General features: G+C 41.1%; 1 protein-coding gene across 4 annotated transcripts in view; it reads left to right on the plus strand.

The window, feature by feature from the left end:
* The window catches only part of CFAP58 (cilia and flagella associated protein 58), a 106,089-nt gene that overhangs the window by 57,030 nt on the left and 31,143 nt on the right, over nt 1-17,916 (plus strand). Inside the window, exon 16 of one of the 4 annotated variants that reach the window (XM_058697700.1) lies at nt 9,541-9,626. The exons of the other annotated variants lie outside the window; for them this stretch is intronic. Coding sequence (XP_058553683.1) covers nt 9,541-9,579 — 39 coding nt within the window. The 3' untranslated portion in view covers nt 9,580-9,626. The remainder of the gene's footprint in view (nt 1-9,540; nt 9,627-17,916) is intronic. 4 annotated transcript variants of the gene reach the window in all.

Below are 17,916 nucleotides of genomic sequence, written 5' to 3' on the forward strand. Positions count from 1 at the left end.
CATGACCTGAGCCGAAGTCGGACGCTTAACCGACTGAGCCACCCAGGCGCCCCTGTGGTCTGTATTCTACTGATTCTTTGGAATTTGTTGAAACTTGCTTTTGTGACCAGCTGAGGTGGTCAGTTTTTGTAACTGAAGCCTGTGTGCTTGAAAGGGTGATGTACTCTCTAAAGGTTCAAGATTCAGGAGTCTCTATGATGTTTATCAGATCAGCCTTCTTTTTACTTTTTTTATGTTTTAAATGTTTATTTATTTATTTTTGAGAGAGAGAGACAGAGCACAAGCAGGGGAGGAGCAGAGAGAGAGGGAGACACAGAATCCCAAACAGGCTCCAGGCTCCGAGCTGTCAGCAGAGAGCCTGACACGGGGCTCGAACTCACAAACCGTGAGATCATGACCTGAGCCGAAGCTGGATGCTCAACCAACTGAGCCACCCAGGCTCCCCAGATCAGCCTTCTTAATTGCATTGTCCAGATCTGTATCTTTCCTAATTTTTTTTGTCTGCATAATCAATGAAAGAAAGTTTAGAGATTTGTCTATTTCTCACTTTTTTTCTTTGCTTTAAGTATATTTTACATTACGTTCATAAGTTGAGTAAAAGGTTGCAATTGTTATTGCTCCCTGGTGAATTGTTCCTTTAATATTGTGCAAGAACCTTCCTCAATCCTTAGTACTTTTTCTTAAAGAATTGTCTGATATTAATTTAGCTCTACCTGGGGTGTTTGTGCATACGGTCTCTATACTTTTAAACTTTTGGTGTCTTTATATTTTAGGTGAGTCTCTTGTAATTAAAAAAAATTTTAAAAATGTTTATGTATTTTTGAGAGAGAGAGAGTGCAAGAGAGCGAGTGGGAGCGGAGGAGGGGCAGAGAGAGAGGGAGACAAAGAATCTGAAGCAGGCTCCAGGCTCTGAACTGTTAGCACAGAGCCTGATGTGAGGCTTGAACCCATAAACTGTGAAATCATGACCTAAGCTGAAATCCCATGCTTAACTGACTGAGCTACCCAGGGGCCCCTCTTATAATTAAAAAAATTGAATCTGATATACAGTAAAACCTTGGAGCATAATTCGTTCTGGAAACATGCTTATAACCCAAAGCACTCGTATATCAAAGCAAATTTCCCCATAAGAAATAATGGAAACACAGATGATTCATTTTACAACCCAAAAATATTCATATAAAAATGATGACAATACTGTAATATAATATAAAATAATAATGAAAATACATAATATAAAGAAAAATAAGCAAATTAACCCACACTTAACTTTGAAAGCCTTCGTGGCTGGTGTGAGGGAAACAAGAGAGAGGAGGGTTATTGTGTAGGACAACTTTCACTATCACTAACGGAATCACTGTTGGCTCAATGGAATCTTTTTCTGTATGGGGGCCATCGTATACACACTTACACGAATGTCAACAATAGTACAGTATTAATAAACTCGTCATATACTGTATTTAACGTAACTGGCAATAAGGCAGCAGAGGAAAGGGGCTCTATGTGCTGGAAGCCTGACCTAGAATGAAGAAAGCATTCCTAAGCTTACTCTTGGATGGACAAACAAAGGACTGTCCATAGGTGCTTTGAAGTGGCAAAAAATACACTAGTGCCAGTTGTGGGCACCTTCCAATATTTTGAAAAATCACTGATTTTGGAAAAACACCACAGCCTAAGACTGAGCATCTGAGTATGGGAGATGATCACCCACAATCCTGCAGAGAGAGAGAGAGAGAGAGAGAGAGAGAGAGAGAGAGAGCCATTGGCTCAGAAGAACCATTGTGATCATGTGACATTCGGTGTCACATACTGCTCACATTGCAAGACATCACTTGTTTATCAAGTTAAAATTAAAAAGTTTTAAATTTGCGGAATACTAGCAGAACAAGTTACAATCCAAAGTTTTACTATATTTGTCTTTTGATTGGTACATTTAATCCAGATAATTATTGATAATTTTAGGTTTATTTCTACCTACTTATTTTCTATTATTTACCCTGATTATTATTATTATTATTTTTTTGGTTTGAAAAAGGTCTGTTCCTGCTTTCTATTGGATTGAGTTTTCTTTATCCCCTCTTTTTTCCCTCTGCTGGTTACTTCTCTCTCCTCATTACTCCCTACTCTCCTTTTCCTGGTTTATCTATTTATTTTTTCTGAATTGCTGCCACCACTCAATGTAATTCTCATTTTCTGTTTCATGAATTTCCTCAAAAATTGAGCATGCATAGAGGACGTCAAATCTAAACTAATCTAAAGTTGATCCATATGCTTATTCCTAACAATACAAGGACCGGGAGTGCTTTAATGCTAAGTACTCACTCCAGTTCTGCCAGCATTAGCCAGCATCATGATTTTATAGAGTCAGTGAATACTTATTCAGATTTACCAAGGTGTTTACCAGTTTGGTTTTTTTAATTTTTAAAAAGTATTTATTTATTTTGCGAGAGGGGCGGGTGAGGAGGGGCAGAGCGAGAGGAAGCAAGAGAGAATCTCAAGCAGTGCAGAGCCCGATGTGGGGCTCGATCTCATGAACTGTGAAATCATGACCCGAACCAAAATCAAAAATCAGATGCTTAACTGACTGAGTCACCCACCCTTTTAAAAAAAAAATTTAAGTAAGCCCTTTGCCCAATACGGGGCTTAGACTCAGGACCCCAAGATTAAGAGCCACATGCCCTACTCACTGAGCCAGTCAGGCACCCCCTGTTCTTTTGTTTTCTATTTTTTCATATCCTCAGTTCCTTTCTTCAAGGTTCCATCTCCTTTTGGAGCCTTTCATAGTTATTTCAGTGATAAATTTTTCAGAGGTGAACACTCTCCTTTGCTCATCTGAAAATGTTTTTATTTTGGCCATACTTATAACTGATGGAGTCAAAATTCTGTTTTCCGTGTGTACTTTGAAGCTGGACAGCCTTTGTGTTGGTTTCTAGCAATGGCATTGAGAAGTCTGCTATTAGTCTCATTATTCTCAATCCTCTTCAGGCATTTTGTCTTTGCTTCTGTTTGGTTGCTAGTGCTTCCCATTGTCTTTGGTGTCCTGGAGTTTTCCACAATGCATTTGGTATGAATTTGGTTTTGATGACAGTGCTTAGGACTTGCTCTATTTCCTGAATCTGAATCTGTCTTTGAATAGTGTCTCCTTTATCTTCTTTATTCACCCCTTCTGGAACTCTTACCACATATAGGTTGGGTTTTCTCATTCTTTCTTCCTTATCTACTGGCCTCTTTGATATTTTTCTTCTCTTTATCTCTTATGTTACTTTTTCTCAGCTTTATCTTATTATGCACTAAGGTGTGCTTCTCTGCTAATAGCCAATTGAACAAGACTTGTTTTCACTAAATTTATTTTTATTTTCTAGAGGTTTTTTTCCCATATGACTGATCTTTGTTGATAGTGTCTTGATTTTTCTTATGTTTTTTGTTCCTTCCTTTATGTCTTCAAATCATTTAAACATTTATTTTATAGTCTTTATCTGATTGTTCTATAATTTTAAGGCCTTGGAGATCTTTGCTATTGTGTATTATAACTGCTGACTTTCATTCATGATGGATCTTTTTCTCTTTGTGTTATAATTTTGGATTGTGGACTCATTATCAGAAAAGCTTTATGGGATTCAGGAATGGTTCAGGGTATGCCCTTTCATTTGTTTCTGCCAGGTACCCTAGGAGTGATGAGTTGCTTAAGATATTTTTTTATGTTAAAATCTCACCTTGGGACTTCCTGGACTATTTGGTTCATGTATATTAGAACCCCAAACTCTTGTGATGGAAGAGCCATGGATATAAGTTCTCGAGACAGCTGACATTTTTTTCCCCACTCAAAGCCCAGGAGAGATTGTTAGGTTTCTTTGTGGTCTTACTGTGCCAGTGGGTGGATTTCTATCTATTGTCTCTTTTCACTGAGGGTGTAATGCTGTTAAGTCCCTAACTTTATGTGGAGATGTCTCAGTACCAGTTACCCACTTCACACAGGCCTAGCACCACATCTTTTATCCTTTTATGGCCATTAAAACCCAAGCCCGTTGTTCAGTGAGTCCAGCCACTTGTCCCACTCAACCCCCAAGAGGTAGCTGCCCTTATATGCAGTTCACCCTCTGAATTTGACACCCGAGGATCAGACTACTTGTAAACTCCATTTGGTGATCAAAAGAATGTGTTGTTTTACTCAGCAGGTCTAATGCTTTGTGGACTTTAGCTTTCAGTCTGCCATATTGTCATAAATAGAAGTTTCTTGTTTTCTCTAATCCCTAGTTTTTTAGCCATAAAATGGGGACTTTTACCCCATTTTATCCCAGTACTTACCCACAGAATTGAATGTGTTAAGTATATAAAAAGATTTGCCAATATGCTTGGTTATCCTGAACAATGTTCTCATTAACATTATTATTATTAGTAGTAGTAGTACTATTAATATTATTAATCACAAAATAGTTTTTTACAGTTCTCCAAAGTTTAACATCCAGCCTCACTGCTTTTTATTCAGTTCCTCATTTAATCTTTCTTTTGGATGGTTGGGTTGCCCTGTGCCTGCTGCAAGTTTCCTTCTGGGGCTTGCACATCTCCAGACAACATGCTTTATTATCTTGGGGAAGCCCCAGGTGCTCCACCGGATTTGACAGTTGCTCAGTTTCATCTGTTTTATTAAATTATTTGAGAAATTCTCTGCACTTAGAACATTTTACAATTAGAAAGATTTTTGGTTGAATTCTTCTGAGTCTCAGAACATTTGTTAAATGACTATTTAATCTGTTGCATGGTGATGAAGAGACCCCATCATTTACCAGCAGCAGATAAGATAGAAGCCTACTTACCCCCAATAGACTGTGAGTTCTTTGAGGAAAGTCACTTGGTAATTTATCTCTTTAACCCCAGTGCCTGATATGGTAGCAGGACACACAGGAAGTGCTCAATAATGACGGACAGGCCTGCTGCCTGGACAAGTCCTACTCAGCCTTTAGGCCTCAACTTAAATGGTGTTTCTTCAGGGGGGCCCTCTTCCTATATTATGTCTCCTGGTACAGGTTACCATATTTTGACTTCTCTTTCATGCCCTCATTACATTTGTAATTAACAAAATAATTATAATTTTGTGTTTAATGACTCCTGCTGGACCGTAAGATTCACAAAGGCAGTGCCTGTGTCTGTCTTGACGATCATTTCATTCCTAGTTCCTTGCCCACAGATAAATATTTGTTTAGTGACTGATTAAATGTTGGAAGAATGGTGGTCCTTCAGTAAATGGTATGTCTTGTAGCCATTTAACTTCTGTCTTTGAGCTCTGACAGGTTATAGGAATTATTCTTCTTATTTGCCTTTGCATTTTTGTTACTAACTTCTAACTTTGGAGGATCCTAGTATTTACTCTGGGTTTATGGATCTATACACTTGATGCAAACTGTCAATGTCCTTTCTGTGTGCCAAGGCATGCTGATTCATGGTGTGTGCTCGAAGTTCTCCCCTTGCTCAGGGTTAAGGTGAAAATGGTTCTTGAGCTTGACTTTACAGCTTCAGTGATAAGATGAAGAAGTCTGTATTCTTTCCAGAATTGGAGTCTAAGTTGTGAATGTGAGGAATTTCTTTTCTTTTGCCCACCAGTCTACTCTCCTCTTCAACAAAGCAAGGGCAATGCAAGCATACCTGAGATGTGCCGCCTCCTGGTGGCCTCTTCTTTCTGTTTTTAATGCATTTATTCCTCATTTATTCTGAATCCCTTGTGTTAATGACTTCTTTAAAAAACAAGAAAAGCATCTGGAGGCTTAGGCAGGCATCCATGTCATGAGTAACTGCTATCCATTACCCAAGTATTAGTGCATCATCATCACCACCATCATCATCATCAAGATGGGATTCCAATTAACGGTATACAGCATGACAGCATTACAGTAGGAAGCTCTAACCTCCTGCCAGAGGCACTTAAACACACAAGAAACATACACAGCATTTGGAACTTGTTTTTTCCAAGTGTTTAAAGATCGAGTAGCAAGCTCAAATATACCCACCCTTAGGGCCAGTAACAAGAAAGAGCAAAGTAAAACTGTGTGTCGTGATCAGAAATGGCAACATGAAATGGACAAGGGCCTCAGAATCAGAGGCAAAAGGGAGTGGGGGGGACTGCAGTGCATGAGGGGCTGCGGGTGCCATCTCTAGGAAGCAGCCTCACCCCACCCTAGTTAGTTGCGTTCTCATGTCATCAGATCTTTAATTTTTCAAGAATAACTTGAAATGTAGATTTTTATGCTCCCTATACTGAGTTTCAAATGTTGGAAACTTTAGAACATTGTATGGTCTTCCCAGAAATGCATCTGCCAACCACCCTTGACCCACAGGAGGCTGGTTTGCAACCTCTAGCTTCAAGGCCCAGGGGAGATAGAGATTTAAAGGAACAGCAGCAGCACAATCAACTTTACTTGCTTCAGTATCTTTGATTTAGTCCTTTGTCATGATTCCCTGATGGAAGTACAGAGCATAAGAATCAAAAGGTAAAGTGGAGATGAGGAGGGAGGAGGAGAGGCTCCAGGTAGTTTGCAGTGATGGACAGTCAGAGGTGAATGAGGCTGGGTTTCTTCCAAGGAGGCAAGCAAAAAGGTGGAGAAAGCTGGGGTGTGTTTGTGGGGCAGTCATGGATGGGATTAATGAAGATGGACCTCCTTAAGATGTCTTTTCCCCTGCTGCTAATGTCTCTCAATTTTTTTTTTACAAGCTTTTCTAAAACAGAAAAGGTATTCTGTGAATTATTAAAAAGACAAAGGGTTGCCTCCTGATCTCCCGATGCACAGGCGGCAGATGTATTTCTGGCATCCATTCAACTAACAGTTACTGAGAGCCGTCTACGTGCCAGGGCACCTGGGGTTCCAGGGTTCCTCTTTATCTTGGTCTTGGAAGACTTTGTGGCTCTGCAACCACAGTGCAGTGTGAAGAGGGCTGTGATTCTGTACAGGATGCTGTGGGACTCTGGGAAAAAAACCTTTGGTGTGGTCAGGGGTCTCAGTGTGGATTCCCCAAATCAGAGACTGAGACAGGGCTTGGGTTTCGGTAGTTTGGGAGGTTGTCTCAGGAAGTTGGAGTGGGGAAGCAGAACAGTGAGACTGGGAAGGAGGAGAAGCCAGTAAAGGGAGGGAGACAGCTGGATGCCCTGTGGACATCTCAGTTCCAGTGCCACTGGAATTTCTTTGAGGATCCACTGAAACCACTGCAGAATTGTCCTGCCAAAGGAGGGGAGGCTGGGACATTGTTCATTGACTCCCATTCCCCACTGGTTGAAAGTTGTCCCCAGGGTCATTGGGTTGCTTCTAAAGAAGATTGAGATACTTTAGTTGTATCCATGCCCACATCTGAGGAAGCCCTGGCCTGAGGCAGAAAAGCTGACTCCATGTGTACCTGAGGCTGAAACTGCCAGACTATTCCAGGAAATGATGGCCATATCAAGTGTGCCAGGAATGTCAGCCACAGCTGAAACTTCTAGATGGACTGACTGAGAGGATGAGACTCAGCGCTGTTGAAGGAGATGAGGTTTCCCAACAGGTCATGAAGACCAGCAACCAGGAGACCCTCTTCCTCTCAGGCCCTTGCTCACTTAGTTTCTCACTTGAGTGATAAATTGCCAGTCCAACTTTAGAAAAGGCAGTGGGCATTTTCCTACCAAGTTTCCACTTGGCCTTCCCCCATTCCAACCTCCTGGTATCTAGTTGATATCCAGTAACCAGTTGCCATGGTCAGACTGTGGTTTGTTTAAAAGATGGAGCCCCGAATTTGCTCTAATCACAATCATCTTTTACTGCATGAAGCCTGTGCACTGGGCCCTGTGCTTTACCCACACAAAGACCTCAGGGGTTATGGTGAGCACGCAATGAATGACAGCTGGCTGGATGGGAGGGTGAAATGATGCACAATTCACCTGAGGAGATGGTATAATTTGGGGGAAAGGAAATAAGCTTGACCCCACAACATTAACACTGAACTGTCATACCCATGGGAGCATACCACCTACGAGAGTGACAGATTAAATGACTCCAGTGAGAAAAGGACTCTGGTGAAGTTCAGGTTTATGCTGCTCAGGAAATCGCTATGTGCATTCTTGATCATTTCTTGTGCCTAGATGTCTAGGGAATGGGCATGTCCCTTAGATGAATAAATAATGAACTGAACTGGAAATCACTGCTTCTTTGTTGGCATCTGGGTCCTGCCCTTTCAGGGTAAATTTTCTCCCTAATTTAATTTTATAACTGACTAGTTGAAGGTCTGGTTTACTTAACTATAAAATGGCTTGAGTGAGAGGAGGGTTTGAATGGATCAGCACAAGTTGTGCAGGGGAACAAACCTCTTATGGCACACTTTTAGATAAATCTTCATTTTTCCCAATCTTTTGATTATCTTACATTTATCGGATATTTACCATGCATTAGACATTCCTCTAAATGTTTTATATGTGGATTATTTAATTCATCTTCACAACCCTATGAGATGAGAGCCACCACTGTTCCCCTTTATAGGCAGGGAACATGAGGCACAGAAAGGCTGAGAGACTTTCCCCCAAGGCCACACATCTGGCACCTGGTGGAGTTATGAATCTAACTTTGGCAGTCTGGCTCCAAAGGCTCTTGACTATGGAAAACCATGGCCATTGATTCATCTCATGTAGGCCACTGTGGTCATCAACAGGCAGAACTCATGCTTCTCACTGTGTCTTGAGCCTGTCCACACTAAGCCTGGTTCCAGAACCTATGCCATTGGCATCACCTGAAAACTTTTTAGAAATGCAGAATCTCAGGACCTTCCCAGGCCTAATGAATCAGAATCTGCATTTAAACAAGTTACCCAGGGGTGCAGTATATGGGTTCAGTTGGAAGAGTCCTGGGGCTCTAAAAGATGGTCATCCTTTCTTTACTCCAAAGCAAGAGCTATGGTTTAAGAAGGAACATCACACCTCCTGGTTACTAGGCCTGCCGTCTTGCTAGTTTCCTGACCTTCCAACACTTCAGATCTTCTCTGAAGCCTGAAACACTTGTCTGACACTTGGAGCTCACCATCTTATCAGCATCCTTCAGTTATTGTGAAGATGAAGGGAAAGAATTGCATAAAGCCCTTACAGGAATGCCAGTGGCCATGAGAATTGGCCACTGCTCAAAAAAATATCATTATTTCTGGCTTAGAGCATGAGAAACTACCTCATACTCTTGTCCTCAGCTCCTGAACTCCAGAGACTGAGATCTAGCAGGAAATGGACAGATGAGCGCATCCAGGGTTTGAGGCATGTTTTAAGGCCCCATAAACTCTCAAAGGCTAGTGCTGTTGTTATGAAAAGTCTAGAATGTTTCTTTGTTGTTAGAGACATGAGAAACCTCTGTCCTGTTTGATGGTAGCCTGGATGGATTTGGCAGAAGTTGCCAAGAGTTTTGAAGAGTGGAGGGAAATGGCAGTCACAGCTCGCATTTATAGCATACTGAGTACGTGCCCAGACGCCCTGTGCTAAAGCATTTTGCTTTCACTGTATCCACGGGAAACCCAGATGAGGCCAGTGCTGTTGTTTCTGTTTTACAGAGAAGAGAACTGAGGCTTCAAAACAAAACTTGCCCATGAGTTTACAGCTAAGATATGCCAGAGCTACAGTTATAAAGCAGGGTTTGGTAAGTGATGACCCAACATGGCCCACACCAAGAATGGGCTTTATGTATTTAAGTGGTTAGAAAAAAATGTAAAGGAATGATCATATCTCATGACATAAAAAGAAGATGAAACGTACCTCAAATTTCTGTGTCCACGAATCAAGTTTTATTGGCACACTGTCATACTCTTCCATTTATGTATTGCCTATGCTCCTTTCATGAGACAGCAGTAGAGCCGAGTAGTTGTGACAGAGACCATATGGCCCACAAAGTCTGCAAAGGTAACTATCTGACTGTATGGCCCACAAAGTCTGCAAAGGTAACTATCTGGCCTTTTACAGAAAACACTCACCGACCCCACTCGTAGACCTTAGTCACTGGAAGCCAGACTGGAACCATTCACCACTGTTTTGTGGTGCCTCCCAGTAAAGCCACTGAACATTTCATTTCTATGACTACTTCCAACTTCTCTAATTCCAAAGGAATTGTTCAATTATTAAAGAACTGTTTTAAGATGTGGAAGGCAGAATTCCAATATTGCATCTCAGTTGCTGGGAGTGTAGCCTGTGCCAAACATCATTCTTGCCTGCTCCACTCACAGATAACTAAGTGGTCATCCTCCCCAAAGCTGGGCTGGAATTGTTGGAGATGCTCCCTCACCACAGAGATCCAGGGACAGAAAGGCACAGCGAAAGCTGCTGGCTAGAAACCCATCTGCAGGTTTTTGTTCTGTTCCAAAATCAAGGGGAAGAAGAACGAGTTGAGAAGGGGAAATACCTTCAGCCTTCTTGCTGTCCTCAGCAAAGAGTATTGAAAACATTGGGAATGGTTGAGGTTTCTTCCCCAGCATGCTCCTTGTGGGCAGCTTCTCCACTGCCACCTCGTCCTGTGACTTCCTGGGGGATGTCTGCTTTCCTGCACCTGCTCCTTGAGTGTCAGGGAGGATGAAGCAGCAACTGGAGAGGGGTCGTTCAGAAAACAGAGTGCTAATGCTGGTCATAAACAAGATTTGTGTACATCCATGTGGCCTGCCTGTGGGGGGCTACATGCCTGTCTGCATCTGGTTTGCATAGTGTGAACACTGTAAGAGGGTGGGTTCCAGGACAGCTGGTTCATGATCTTGCAGCACCCCAGCAACCACTAATGTCTGATGGGAATGTTGTCAAAGTGCTTTCCGTGCATCGTCATATCTCACTGGTTCCCAAATGCTGATCTGGGGACTGCGGGGGATGTATATGTTCCCAAAGAAGTATTTCCTTGGTTTGTAATGTAATGAGCACAATGGCTGTGTAGCATAAGGTTCATTTTATTTTTTTTATTTAGGGGGACTGCAGTTTCCCCCCACTGTGTTCTTCTTCCTTAGTTTTGGAGATGTAAAATGTTATTTATTTTTTGAAATGGCATTCTCTTTTATTTTTTGTGCATTCCTTTCCTTTATGAAGTGCTTGCTGAGAGCTCCTGACAATGTGCTGTCTGTTGAGAGCGTGGATCCTATTGCTAGATTACTACCATTTGAATCTTGTCTCTGCCATGAGATCTGAGCCCCTGGGTGGCTTACTTAACCTGTCTGTGGCAACTCGGTTTCCTCATTTGTTAAGTAGGAAGCTTAAGCTATCTCATAGGGTTGTTGGAGAGATTATATTAATATATGTAAAACATTTAGAAATAGACCCCTGGACCAGAGCAAACACTACATTATTATTATCTATTAGTCTTTTTCTATTTCATGTTAAAACTTAGCAAAAGAAGAAATTACTAAGACTATGCTGGTGCTTTCAAGATCTCGGGGAGGAGTTATTCAAATCTAAGGAATCTAGAAGGGGAGCCACTACTTTACTTTTCATCCTCACAACGGCCCCATTTAACAGATGAAGGAGCTAACGTTCAGAGTGGTTTGTGTGCCTTTAGAAAATGTCTGCCGGCCTTGAGAAAGAGGGTGACTGTGGAGGGTGGTGCAGGACCCACTGGTCTCCTTTGCAGGAGCAGGCTTTTAATATGCAGATGTTGGGGCTTTTCTTAAAATTGTGTTCAGCTTCATTTAAAATGAATAAGTTCCTCAACCTGTGTCCCTTCACACTTGCCTACATGTACTTAATGTGCTCAATTATCACATACCTTCTTCTATTCCCTCTCACTAGTTCTCTATAAATGTGCCGGGAATAACTTCCTGAGGCGTTAGAGTCCTGCACACATTAGGAGTTCCTTAAAGAGAACTGGTAGGCTCCATTAGGCAGGCAGAGGTTAAAAACAAGTTTATACCTTCAGCCGTGAGTACCTTAAACACTTGTAACTTCAGCTAACCCAGGGAGAAACTCAGCTGACTGGTGTACTAGATCTTTGATTTGCTTAGCAAGGGTTTTGTTCATTTTACTTATTTGGAAACAAGTGTCTTTCAAAAGGGGTTATCTTGATGGACTCCCTTCTCCTCACTCTTGTTTTCCTCTCAATATTAAGAGTTAGGGTTGGGGCAGTTAAAATTGTCAGGAATCCCAAGAAACAGCAGGCCTGATTTCAGAGGTTTTGTTAACAAAGGACAGACAGGCGTTAAATGTGCAGCAGACAGTGAACCTCTTTCCTCTCCTCATGGGAACACTTTCCCTGCCCCCAAGAAGAAAAGGATTTCTGCCCAGCTTTTCACCTATTTTCCAGCCCTTCCTTGACTCCTTTTTCCTCCCCACCTGCATGCCCCCTGGAAAGGGAATCATTGCTAACCTGATTAGCACATAATCACAAGAGGCTTGGACCCCATATTGTGGGTGGGCCAGGCCCTTATGTGTTACATAGCCCCTGCCGGTGTCCTGAAGCTCCCTTGCTCTCCGAGTCACTGGGTCAGAGGTCAGGGGGTCAGGGAAAGACCCACCACATCCACTATCCATTCAGACTCCTCTCTATCTTTGACTAGGTCTGTTCTGCCTGGCCATCTGGGCTTTAAGAAAGGGAGAGTAAGTCTCTTGGTGCAGATAATTTCCCAGTCCAATGGACTAAAGAAGCCTTTCAATGGGGGATAGTTTGGGGGGTATCACGTAGAAAAGCCTAGTGATTAAGAGCCATGACTGTTGAGCAAATCACATTTGAGTTCAAGCTCACTCCTAACACTGTGTGATCCCAAGCAAGTTACTTAACTTCCCTGAGCTTCAGTTCTTGACTTGTAAAATACAGAAAATAGTAATACCTTTCATATGTGGTTTTGTGTAGATTAAATGAGATTGTCTTTACCAAGCTCACAGCTCAACACACGCACTTAATAAATGTTAGCTGTTATTGCCTTGACATCGCACTTTGGATGTAGACTTTAGAAGCATCTCCAAAACAAAGCTTATTTGTAAGTGGCTTAGTGTAGCAACTCAGCATTACATATCTAAACTCACTTTGTGGAATAGTTACTAGACTCATCCATCCTTAGGGAAGCCTTTCCCTTTCACTTTATGGTGGCTGGCCCATAAACTGGTGTGCTCATGGAACAGGTTCTGTGATGACCTTGGTATCAGTTAGCTTTTGCTGTATAGCAAACCAATCTAAAACTTAGTAGCTTGAAACAATAATCATTTATTAGGCCACAATCCTATCAGTTGGCAATTTGGGCTGGGCTCAGCTAGCCAGTTCTTCTGTTGGGCTTGATGGCCTCACTCATGTTTCTGCAGGCAGCTGGCAGGTTGCTAGCAGCTGGTTGATCTAAGTGGCATCATTCACTTGTACAGTGTGGTTGATTCTGGCAATTGGCTGGGGTGATGGCAGCAAATGAACTACGTCTCCACTAGGCTGGCCCAGGTTGATTCTCATGCTGACAGTCTCAGCTTTTTAAGAACAGCAAGAAAGGATAAGCCCCCGTGTGGGGTTGGAGCCTCCATTTGTGTCATACTTACTAATGTCCCATCCACCAAAGCAAGTCACATGGCCAAGGTAAATGTGGGAGAGGACCGTGTAGGCTCATGGATACATGCAGCCATTATTGCAAAAATATACCCCAATTTCTTACCTTTCATGAGTTCGAATGGAAATACTTTGCAGTTAGGCATTCAAGTGGTACAAGATTTCTTTTTTTAATCCTTTGTCAGATACGGTATTTTAATGTGTCTGGCATCTGGTTGCACTCCTTGGATTTTATTGCTGACATGTTTTTCTTTTCTTTAATCTTTTATTCCCTTTATTTGGGAAATTATAGTTTGCTGCAGGACATAGTTCTTTTTATAGGAGAAACAGCTGTGATGTCATAACCGAGCACATTTCCTTAGGGTTATGCATTTATCCCCATGCATTTGGAGAAATGATCCACAATCCATTTGTTCATTTCTATTTTGGTGTCTGACTTCACATTGAATCAGAGCAAATACAAGAGCCAAAAATATATTAGGTGATAAATTAATCTTTAAAGAATGTTATTTACTATTTTCTTTTGATTTCTAGTTATTGAGCTCTAATAGCTGAAGGAATATTAAAAAATAATTTTCTTTCTTTTATAAAGGTCTGTTGGAAGTTTCACAAAACCAATTGAGAAGGAGAATAATATGAGTTTTTGATGTCAGAAACTATTCAATTTTTTTCATTAGAGGAGTGTTTAAGCAGGAAATTTTTTTTAAGAAAACCAAATACAATAATATGACTAGTAACTGAAAATGGAAATAAATAGATTACTTAGAGTCCAAACAAAACATTTTCAATGAAGAATTTCTCAGTGGAACATTTAGATTCTTATTGAATCTGTACACAATTATATCTTACTCCCTAAACAAAACAGATTTTCAGTGATAAATGTTTTTGGACAGCAGCAAGATTCAATTCAGTTCATTGCAAGTAGCAGATTTATTTGTGAAATTAGAAGAAAATAGGTGTCAACTGGGGGGAGACCTATCTATCTTTAGCTGCTCTGTCGGTGTTTCACCCAGAAATACCTCAGAGATAGAGGTGCCTCTTGCAAGGATGAGAAAAATTGCAGCTGGAGCAGAAATTAATTTGTATTTATAGTCCAAACACCTACATGAATCCTTAATCTGCTTTTTTATGATTTTAGGGGAATTTATAGAATCGTTTAGATTGGAAGAAATCTCCAGTGGGTCATCAAGTTTCCTCTCCTTATAATGGCAGCACTGATTTTATTATCCTTAAAGCAGCCCTGATAGATGGGTGTCAAGTCTGGCTCATGTTTCATGCATTTAAAAATGTATATTCCCTAGCCTGAGCGTATTTAATGTGTAGGAGACAGACTGAGAGCTGCCTATATGCCCAGGAGACCTTTTCTGAGTTCCTGACACACAGCCTCCTCTGGAACAGATGCCAAATATGTAGCATATTAAGCATCATATTGATGCCATCAAACTAAGTTTGCTTTTGCCTTCTGACAATTGGAAATATTTTTCCCAGTGTGTATAGGGACCGAGTGTGCTATCTGTTCTGAGATGATAATAGAAGATCATTATCTCTTAAATCCTTTTGTCCTGAATATGTCCAAGGGTCTACCATCCCCACCTGGTAGAGAGCCTGGTTGGAAGACCAATTATGAACCAAAAGTTATTTTGGGGTATCTCTAGTGTGTGCAGAAGTTTCTGAGACATAAAGGAATATAAGACATGGTCCTTACCTTCAATAAATTTATTTTCTGTTTCAGAAGGTTTCTGAGGTATATCTGGGGAAAAATGAGACTGGTCTCTATGAGCAGTGTATAAAAAAATCCAGACTATCACTTTGCGGTTCCACTTAGTGAACAATACCCAATTATGCATCATTACATTATACTGGCCACTGACAATAGTGAGTGTCCAATTATGCAGAAGAGACACTGTCTAGGAGAGAATATAATATGGTGTTTGTTGTTTAAAACAGCTGTAAGTGCCAAAGGGGTAAGAGTAGGGGAGATGAATAAGAACTGGCTTCCTCGCTGCCAAAGAAGATGTGATTGGGCTGGACTTTGATGTGTTAAAATTACTTATCCAGCCATTTCCTAAAAGCATGTGTTGAAGAATGGTGTGGCAGTTGAGAGCCGAGATCTAGTTTCGAGTCCTGGTTTTCCCAGTGTCCAACTTTGTGACTTTGAGCAAGCAGCTCACCCTCTCAGAGCCCAACTGTAGAATTGTAGAATGGTCAGAGTAATAGTACCTGGCTCATAGGGCTGTTGTGAGGACTCAGTGAGATACCTCATTTAAACCGTCTAGGACAGAGCTAGTCACGCAGGGTCGTAAGAGCTAACTGCATGTGACGTTGATGGTATTGATATAGAAAAGGCTTGTGGAAGCACATGGATGGGGTAATGGAAAGTTTTCTTGAAGGGGGCATATTTGGAAACAAGTGAAAAGGGCATTTTAGGCTGAGAGAAAATGAAGAGTCAAAAGTTCTGAGATGGGGTGAGTATGTTTGGGTGTGGAGACGGAGCTGGCCAGCAGGGACACACAGCTGGCTATTTGGTATTGGAGAATACCTTTGAATATGTTAAGTGGGGACCAATTACATGGTCTTAGAGACCAAACTTAGGCATTTAACTTGCTCCAGTAGACGGTATAGACTAATTGTGATAATGACCACAACTCCCATGGTAGAGGTCACAAGTTTTGAATGCCTATTGTGTCATTATGTGTCCAATCCTGTGATAGGTCTTTTATGTTATATATTATTTTTAATTCTCATAGTAATTTTTTCCTGTTTATGTATTAGGCCTGTTTTACAAATGAGGAAACTGAGGCTCAGAATAATTAAGTAATATGGTCAAAGTCACAGAGCTAATCAGTGGCAGAACTGGGTCTCAGACCCATGCAGTCTCTGGTTAGAGGTGAATCTGTATTCTAACCTGGCTTGGTTAGCCTTCCAAGCCTATGTTCTGCAGGATATTAACTATCAGAGGAGTGGCACAGTAAATGTGACCAGGAGGAAAAAATGAAACAGACAAGCGGTCAGGGTCTGGGCTAAAGGAGCAGCCAAGAGACAGTTGCTATTTGGGCCCAAGTTCCTGAGGATATTGGTAAGAGACAGGCACTGGGGATGAGGAGAAAGGAGTAAATCCATGAGATCTTTAAAGAGACCAACTTAAAGGATTTGAGAATTGAATGTCTGTGAAGAGTCAGAAGTGTGTTGCAGTTTTCATCCTGGTCAATGATAACTCCCAGGGTGCTGCAGCTGACCCACTGCCTTGGGGCCCAGTAACTACACCATACCCTTCCTCTCGCTCCTGTTCCTCACCCCTGCAAGGTTGCCCAGGCTGAAACTTGGAACAGGAAGCTCTTTAAACCTGGCACATAAGATGAAAATAAAACAAAAATAGGGAAGAAAACCCATGTCACGTAAAGGTTGCAAATAGTTACTATCATAGAAAAACTAAAGACTTCAGTAATCTTTTAACACCATTTCACTCATCAAGGTGAGTGTACCTCTGGTAGGGATTAGACGTTAAGGCGAAAGAACTCTTTCCCCCATTATGTATTCCACTTGGTTACTGCTGCCATATTGGAAAACTGTTGATCTTTGCATGCTTATTTGTAACCAACCCATCCCACTACATAGCTTCTTAGTTAATTTTCTAGGGTTTCTCGTTATATAATCATGCCTTCTCTAGTAAATGATGGTTTTCCTCTTCCTTTCCAATAAGTATTCTATTTGTTTTTATTTTCTGACTCATCACTTTGTTTATAATATTAGTTATTTTAAGAAATTAGTTGCAATAGCAAAAATGATGTTGGGTTGTTGGGCACCTGAAGGAAGGGTGGATTGGAAATCAGAGAGGCTCAGATATAGTGAAAGTCCTGGAAGCTACTTCAGTAGAACCATAATTTGAAGATGCCCAAGGAGATGGAAATGAAAAAAAAAGCTGAAATAGTCACAAGAGAAAAAAGACTTGCCATGTTATGGTGGGCGGAGCACAAAAGATGACTTTCAGACCTCAACTCCAAAGTCTGTGTTCTAGTTAGTAGTCACCAGGAACTTTTACTCTGTTGCTAATAGAGTTTGAAGTTTATTGTGATCAATTCGTCTGAAAAGAGGTGAGAAAATGGAAATTAATTAGAATTTTCAGTTTATAAACAGCTCCAGGAATGTAGATTTAAAAGAAATTAGCAGGTATTTTAATTTTGTTCAACATTGCCATGATCTGACTCTTAATCTAGCCCAAGGCAAAACATCACATAATAAATACAATTCAAAAATGTTTTTTCCAGTTGACAAAGCAATTTTACATATATTATCTCATTTGGTATTCAATGTCTCTGAGATGGATGATGATGGAAGTATCCAACATTTGTCTTGCAAGTTACGTTTTGCAAAGTGCTCCCGCCTACATCACTTCGTTTAATGCTTACACTCTTTGGTTTTTAACATACACTAAAAAAGTTTG

The sequence above is a fragment of the Neofelis nebulosa genome, chromosome 13 (assembly GCF_028018385.1).
Source record: "Neofelis nebulosa isolate mNeoNeb1 chromosome 13, mNeoNeb1.pri, whole genome shotgun sequence".
NCBI classification, from domain to species: Eukaryota; Metazoa; Chordata; class Mammalia; order Carnivora; family Felidae; genus Neofelis; species Neofelis nebulosa.